The sequence below is a fragment of the Emys orbicularis genome, chromosome 13 (assembly GCF_028017835.1).
Source record: "Emys orbicularis isolate rEmyOrb1 chromosome 13, rEmyOrb1.hap1, whole genome shotgun sequence".
NCBI lineage: Eukaryota > Metazoa > Chordata > Testudines > Emydidae > Emys > Emys orbicularis.
The window spans coordinates 13,846,680-13,855,162 of NC_088695.1; the positions used below are offsets into that span (position 1 = coordinate 13,846,680).

Here is an 8,483-nt window from a genome sequence, read left to right on the forward strand (position 1 = left end):
AGATCATTCTTACCTGTGATTTTCTCTGTATTCTTAGCCAAATCAATAAGTAGGTAGACTACCTAGTCTGTCTATCTGCATCTGGAATACAGCATCTCAAGACATCCAATAGGTCTATGGATGTGATCCTTGGACCCTTTACCCAGAGCAATGAAACCACTCAAGGTGTGTAGGGTTATCTGTGGGAGTGGAGCAAAAAGCCTTCCCTGAACTGCCTCCAAGATTAAAAGCTGATTTCTTGAGAATGGTTTAAATGCTGTTTTGTTCCCCTGGGGACAAGATCCCTGAAGTTCACTCTCTGTAACAAGCTACCAGTAACACTGGGCTGGGTCAGCACTCAAGCAATCCTCTGTAGTGCCTGAAAATAAGAGCAATGAGACTTGGCTTATCACAGGATTTAGGTACACAATCTCTGCAACCGTCACTAAAAAAAGAAGTGTGTATTTAGGCTCCTATTTTCAAAACAGCCAAAGGAGCTAGACACCCTAATAGCAAATAATTTCATCTCCCCCACACTTCTTTGAAGCTCCTAGCCATAATATATAATTACCACAAGACGACAACACGGCCAGATAGCCTTAAACTTCATTAATGGGAAAAAGGAGTAAATAGACTATATATGATTTTGATACTATCTCGCATGACCTTTTCATAAACAAATTAGGGAAATGCAACCTAGATGGAGCTACTATAAGGTGGGTGAATAACTGGTTGGAAAACCATTCCCAGAGAGTAGTTATCAGTGGTTCACAGTAATGCTGGAAAGGCATAACAAGTGGAGTTCCGCAGGGATCGGTTGTGAGTCCGGTTCTGCTCAATATCTTCGTCAATGATTTAGATAATGGCATAGAGAGTACACTTATAATCCTATCCTCCAATGCACTTGCAACCCTTCCCTGCTTGTTATCATGCACAAACTTTATAATTCAAAATGATCTGGACAAACTGGAGAAATGATCTGACATAGGATGAAATTCAATAAGAACAAATACAAAGTACTCCATTTAGGAAGGAACGATCAGTTGCACACATACAAAATGGGAAATGACTGCCTAGGAAGGAGTACTGCAGAAAGGGATCTGGGGGTCATAGTAGATCACAAAATAATATGATCAATAGTGTAACACTGTTTAAAAAAAATCAAACATCATTCTGGGATGTATTAGCAGGACTGTTATAAGCAAGACACAAGAAGTAATTCTTCCGCTCTATTCCGCACTGATTCGGCCTCAACTCGAGTATTGTGTCCAGTTCTGGGTGCCACATTTCAGGAAAGATGTGGACAAGTTGGAGAAAGTACAGAGAAGAGCAACAAAAATGATTAAAGATCTAGAAAACATGAAGGAAGTTTGAAAAAAAAATGGGTTTGTTTAGTTTGGAGAAGAGAAGACTGAGAGGGGACAGGATAACAGTTTTCAAGTACATAAAAGGTTGTTACACGGAGGAGGGAGAAAAATTGTTCTTCTTAACATCTGAGGATAGGACAAGTAGCAATGGGTTTAAATTGCAGCAAGGGTGGTTTAGGTTGGACATTAGGAAAAAGTTCCTAACTATCAGAGTGATTAAGAAGCGGGAAAAAAGTCCCTAGGGAGTTTGTGGAATCTCCATCTTTGGAGATTTTTAAGAGCAGGTAGGACAAACACCTGTCATAGATTCATAGATTAATAGATTCTAGGACTGGAAGGGACCTTGAGAGGTCATCGAGTCCAGTCCCCTGCCCGCATGGCACGACCAAATAACTGTCTAGACCATCCCTGATAGACATTTATCTAACCTACTCTTAAATACTCCAGAGATAGAGATTCCACAACCTCCCTAGGCAATTTATTCCAGTGTTTAACCACCCTGACAGTTAGGAACTTTTTCCTAATGTCCAACCTAGACCTCCCTTGCTGCAGTTTAAGCCCATTGCTTCTTGTTCTATCCTCAGAGGCTAAGGTGAACAAGTTTTCTCCCTCCTCCTTATGACACCCTTTTAGATACCTGAAAACTGCTATCATGTCCCCTCTCAGTCTTCTCTTTTCCAAACTAAACAAACCCAATTCTTTCAGCCTTCCTTCATAGGTCATGTTCTCAAGACCTTTAATCATTCTTGTTGCTCTTCTCTGGACCCTCTGGTCCAGAGAAGAGCAACAAGGGATGGTCTGGATAATACTTAGTCCTGCCTTGAGTGCAGGGGACTGGACTCGATGACATATCGAGGTCCCTTCCAGTTCTATGATTCTATGATGGCAATAAATAGCCATTGAGACAAAGGAGGAGATAAATTGTAAGTTTCTTCACCAAAAAGAACAAGGAGTCCAGTGGACCTTAAAGACTAACAGGTTTATTTGGGCATAAGCTTTCATAGGTAAAAAAAAACGCACTTCTAAAGATACATGGAGTGAAAGTTACAGATGCAGGCATTACATAATGACACATGAAGAGAAGGGAGTACCTCACAAGTGAAGAACCAGTGCTGACAGGGCCAATTCATTCAGGGTGGATGTAGTCCATTCCCAATAATAGATGAGGAGGTGTCAATTCCAAGAGAGGCAAAGCTGCTTCTGCAATGAGCCAGCCACTCGCAGTCCCTATTCAAGCCCGAATTAATGGTGTTAAATTTGTAAATGAATTTTAGTTTTGCTCTCTCTCTTAGATTTAAAAGTCACTATTCTTGACCAAAAAAAAACTTCAGAAACAGACTTCAGTTATAGAATGTCCAGGGAGATTGAAGTGTTCACCTACTGGCTTTTGTATGTTACCATTTCTGATGTCCGATTTGTGTCCATTAATTCTTTTACATAGGGACTATCTGGTTTGGCCAATGTACATGGCAGAGGGGCATTGCTGGCAGATGATGGCATATATAACATTAGTAGACTTGCAGGTGAATGAGCCCTTGATGGTGTGGCCGATGTGGTTGGGTCCTCTGATGGTGTCGCCAGAGTAGATATGGGGACAGAGTAGGCAATGGGTTTTGCTACAGGGATTGGTTCCTGGGTTGGTGTTTCTGTGGTGTGGTGTGTAGTTGCTGGTGAGTATTTGCTTCAGGTTTGGGGGTTGTCTGTAAACAAGGACTGGCCTGCCTCCCAAGGTCTGTGAGAGTGAGGGATCATTTTCCAGGATAGGTTGTAGATCATTGATAATGCGCTGGATAGGTTTTAGATGGGGGCTGTACGTGATGGTCAGTGGTTTTCTGTTATTTTCCTTGATGGGCCTGTCCTGTAGTAGGTGATTTCTGGGTACCCGTCTCGCTCTGTCAATCTGTTTCCTCACTTCCCCAGGTGGGTACTGTAGTTTTAAGAATGCTTGGTAAAGATCTTGTAGGTGTTTGTCTCTGTCTGAGGGACTGGAAGAAATTTGGTTGTATCTTAGGGCTTGGCTGTAGACAATGGATCATGTGATGTGTCCTGGATGGAAGCTGGAGGCATGTAGGTAAGTATAGTGGTCAATAGGTTTCTGGTATAGGGTAGTGTTTATCTGACCATCACTTATTTCCACTGTAGTGTCCAGGAAGTGGATCTCTTGTGTGGACTGTCCAGGCTGAGGTTGATGGTGGGGTGGAAATTGTTGAAATCATAGTGGAATTCTTCAAGGGCCTCCTTTCCATGGGTCCATATGATGAAGATATCATCAATGTAGCGCAAGTAGAGGAGGGGCACAAGGGGACGAGAGCTGAGGAAGCGTTGTTCTAAGTCAGCCATAAAAATGTTGGCATACTGTGTGGCCATGCAGGTACCCATAGCAGTGCCACTGACTTGACGGTATAAGTTGTCCCCAAATCTGAAATGGTTGTGGGTGAGGACAAAGTCACAAAACTCAGCCACCAGGCTTGCTGTGGCCTCATCAGAGATACTGTTCTTGACAGCTTGTAGTTCATCCTCATGTGGAATATTGGTGTAAAGTGCTTCTTCATCCATGGTGGCCAGGCTGGTGTTTTCAAGAAGATCACCAATGGATTGTAGTTTCCTCAGGAAGTCGGTGGTGTCTAGAAGATAGCTGGGAGTGCTGGGAGTGTAGGGTCTGAGGAGAGAGTCCAAATAGCCAGATAATCCTGCTGAAAAAGTGCCAATGCCTGAGATGATGGGGCGTCCAGGGTTTCTAGGTTTATGGATCTTAGGTAGCAGATAGAATACCCGTGGTCAGGGCTCTGGGGGTGTGTCCGTGTAGATTTGTTCCCATGCTGTAGCCAGGAGTTTCTTGAGCAGATGATGTAGTTTCTTTTGGTATTCCTCAGTGGGATCAGAGGATAGTGGCCTGTAGAATGTGGTGTTGGAGAGTTGCCTGGCAGCCTCCTGTTCATAAATCTGTTAGCCTTTAAGGTGCCACTGGACTCCTTGTTGTTTTTCACCAAAAAGGAAGTTTTGGGCAACGCAAAATTATTCATGATTTTAAAACAAATTTTACTGAATTGTTTCAGCAGAAAAAAATATTGGGCTAAATTCACAAACAACAAGAGGTACAGGAGACCCTCTGCTGTTGCTTTTCTTGTAACTTCAGTCCATTGGTTAGGTCACTCTCCTTGCATGTGGGGGACCATGGTTCTCTTCCCTTCTCTACCTGCGGGGGGGTGGGGGAAGGGCAGAGATTTGAAGTGAGATCTCCCATCTCTGAGGAAAGTGCCTTAATATCTGGGCTATAAGGTATTCTGGAGTATCAAAGCTGTTCTACAATGTATAAATAACTAAATGGACCAATGAGTTGAACCTACCAAAGGAGTCCCCTAACACTGAGCTACAGTGTAATTTTAGCCCAATGACTAGCCAAGTATTTTATATAAGTGGAATAGCCTTCAATAGAAAAACTTGAGAAAACTCCACCCCCATGTATTTATATAGTGGTGGTTAGGGCCTTCAGCTGGGAGGTCAAAGTTTCAGTCCCTGCTCTACAGGAGGTAGAATGGGGAATTGAACCCAGGTCTTCCAGAACACCAGTAATTAACACTGGGCTAATGGTTGGAAGAAGGGGCACCACTTCCTCTTTCAGGTAACTTGGTCAAACAAGTCCCATTGACTTGTGCTCTAAATCATTTAGGCACTTCTAGAAATGCCACCTGCAGTTTCCATTTCATGAGGAAAAATGTTGTAGTTTGTTATAAAGGAGAAATGTCCATGGTGCTCTCTCAGGCAAGACTTTGTTCTTCCTTGTTTTGTTGCACGCCTTAAGGTCTGCCTGAGAAGAGTGCAATTATGATTTCTGTGTGTAAAGCAATGGAAGCTGGGATTTTCAAAGGAGCCTAAGGGAGTTAAGCACCCAACATACATTGAAATGCAATTTTCACTCAGTCAGTGGAAGTTTTCCAGAGAGTAAGGTCTGAGTTAAAGTTGAGATCAAACCTAAGGATTTGAGTTTTTAAAAAGTACATTGGATGGGAATCTTACTCATGAAGGCTTGTCAGTCAAGGAAGAAACGAATATCTATTGTCTAGCATAGCTGATCTCAATCAGTGATTCATTGTCCTCCAAAGGCCTGTGGGCCATATTTTAAAAGGTCTTTAAGTGACTGAAGACACAGATAAGTACCTAGGACTACCTAGCTCCCATTTACTTAAAAGGGAGTTATGTACCTGGATGCTTTTGAAAATCCCAGTAGGCATCTATCTTTGGAAATCTGGCCATATGGTACTCTTCCTTCTGGCCTGGAGAGAGGAATATTTTGAAAACCAAGAACTGGGGAGACTGAAGTATTGGAAGAAGCAGTACAGAAATGAAAGAATTTGGAAGACCACTGACTAGTTCATTATTACATTTAGCAAAGTCACAAACACTCTACTTTAGTAAGGCAGATAGAGAGACTACAGAATGTACATCTGCACATCCATATACTCACACCATCCCTTGCATGGATTTTATATAAGTGGGGGGGAGGGGGGAAGAGAGAATCAACACTAATTGAGAAACCTGAATTTCCACAATATATTCCTTAGAGCTGTTTTCACCTCCTTGTTTTTCAGGCTATAGACAATGGGGTTTAACAAGGGGGTCAAGATGCTGTACTGGATGGAGAACATTTCATCCAGAACCACAGAGGAGACTGAGCTGGGTTTTGTGTACTGGAGAAAACCTGTCACGTACCACAAGCCAACCACAATCAGGTGGGAGCTGCAGGTGGAGAAGGCTTTACGCCTGCCCTCCGCAGAGCGTATCCTCAGGATGGTGGAGATGATGTGACTGTAGGAGATTAGGGTGAGGAGGAAGGAGCTCAAACCAAATACCAAAGCAGAAATAAGTAGCACCACTTGATTGGTGAGGGTGTCAGTGCAGGACAGTTGTAACAGAGGAGGGAGCTCACAGCTGAAATGGCTGATTTGATTGGGCCCACAGAAATGCAACTTGAGGGCAAAAATTGTATTAAGAAGGGCATAGAAGAAGCCCATGGTCCATGCACCACTAACCAGCTGAACACAGATCCCTTTCCTCATTGTCTCCACATAACGCAATGGGTCACAGATGGCAGCATAGCGGTCATAAGCCATGGCTGAGAGAATGAAAGCTTCAGTACCAGCTGAGAGGATAAAAAGGAACATCTGGGCAATGCAGCCATTGACAGAAATAGTTTTGTGCTCTGCTAGGAAGTTCATCAGCATATTAGGCACCGTGACTGAGGAATAGCAGATATCAACAAAGGATAAATGGAAGAGGAAGAAGTACATAGGGGTGTGAAGGTGAGAATCAGCTCTTATCACCACCATGATCACTATGTTACCACCCAGAGTGATTAGGTAAATAACTAAGAACACCAAGAAGAGGAAAATCTGCATCTGTGGGTCACTGGAAAGTCCCAGGAGGATAAATTCGGTCACCGTGGTTTGATTTTTCATTGTCATTTATTCAGGAAATCTGTGACCTGGAAGACCAGAAAAAAATAAAATTAACACTTATCATAAAAATAAATGGAAAGAGTATGTGGAGATCATCTGTTCCATAAGATGAGCGTAAAGAGAGTCCTATTCAATTCTGTAAAATGTATAGACTGAATTTAGAGAAAGAGAGATTGCAGATGGCATTTGTGTGTTTTAAATAGACAAAATAGGCTGGATACACAAAAGGACTTAGGCGTCTAAAGTGGCAGTTAGGTGCCAAAGTCCCAGAATCAGGTCCTACTGGTATTCACAAATACCCTGCTCAGCTCTGACTAAGGGATAGTATGATGTAGGGCTCCCTCAGTCTCTCCTCTTGAAGCTGTTCCTCTATGGATAAATCATAAAAGAGGCAGTGCAGGGTTACTGTATACTTGGTCTTCTGCATCCGGGGTGAGTATTCTAGCCACCAGGCTATAGAGGAATTTATTCTCTCTCTCTCTCTCTCTCTGCAATCTGGCCTTATGACTTCAATAGAGCTACAGCTGTGTTACACCAGCATGGGAACTGCCAGATTGGCTGCAATCAAACTATGGCCAATTTACAATAGCTGGACATCTGGCCAAATCTATGTAAATAATCTCCTTCTCCATTACAGTCTGACAGTTGTTCTAGACTATTATGTTGAAAACACTATTTAATATCTGTAGTATATAATTGGATTCTTATCTATTAAAATCATTAGGATTTTTCAAAAAAAATAATAATCATAGAACAGGAAGGGACCTCAAGAGGTCATCTAGTCCAGTCCCCTGCACTCATGACAGGACTAAGTATTATCTAGACCATCCCTGACAGGTGTTTGTCCAACCTGCTTTTAAAAATCTCCAATGATGGTGATTCCACAACCTTCCTAGGCAATTTATTCCAGTGCTGAACCACTCTGACAGTTAGGAAGTTTTCCTAATGTCCAACGTAAACCACCCTTGCTGCAATTTCAGCCCATTGCTTCTTGTCCTATCCTCAGAGGCTAAGAAGAACAATTTTTCTCCATGCTCCTCATAATAACCTTTTATGTACTTGAAAACTGTTATCATGTCCCCTCTCAGTCTTCTCTTCTCCAGACTAAAGAAACCCAATTTTTTCAATCTTCCCTCATAGGTCATGTTTTCTAGACCTTTAATCATTTTTGTTGCTCCTCTCTGGACTTTCTCCAATTTGTCTACATCTTTCCTGAAATGTGGCGCCCAGAACTAGACACAAAGCTCCACTTGAGGCCTAATCAGCGCACTGTAGAGCAGAAGAATTACTTCTCGTGTGCTGCTTACAACACTCCTCCGAATACATCACAGAATGATGCTTTTTTTGCAACAGCGTTACACTGTTGACTAAAATTTAGCTTGTGGTCTACTATGACCCCCAAATCCCTTTCCGCAGTATTCCTTCCTAGGCAGTCCTTTCCCTTTTTGTATGTGTGCAACTGATCGTTCCTTCCTAAGTGGAGTACTTAGCATTTGTCCTTACTGAATTTTATTCTATTTACTTCAGACCATTTCTCCAGTTTGTCCCGATCACTTTGAATTATAATCCTATCCTCCAATGCACTTGCAACCGCTCCCAGCTTGGTATCATCCGCAAACTTTATAAGTGTATTCTCTGTGCCATTATCTAATCATTGATGAAGATATTGAACAGAACCACA

General features: G+C 42.4%; 1 protein-coding gene across 1 annotated transcript; it reads right to left on the bottom strand.

Moving 5' to 3' along the window:
* Positions 1–5,869: 5,869 nt before the first annotated feature.
* On the bottom strand, positions 5,870–6,808 carry LOC135887794 (olfactory receptor 8S1-like). Its single transcript, XM_065415554.1, has one exon. It carries the CDS (start codon positions 6,806–6,808, stop codon positions 5,870–5,872), a length of 939 nt encoding a protein of 312 aa, XP_065271626.1.
* Positions 6,809–8,483: the final 1,675 nt, after the last annotated feature.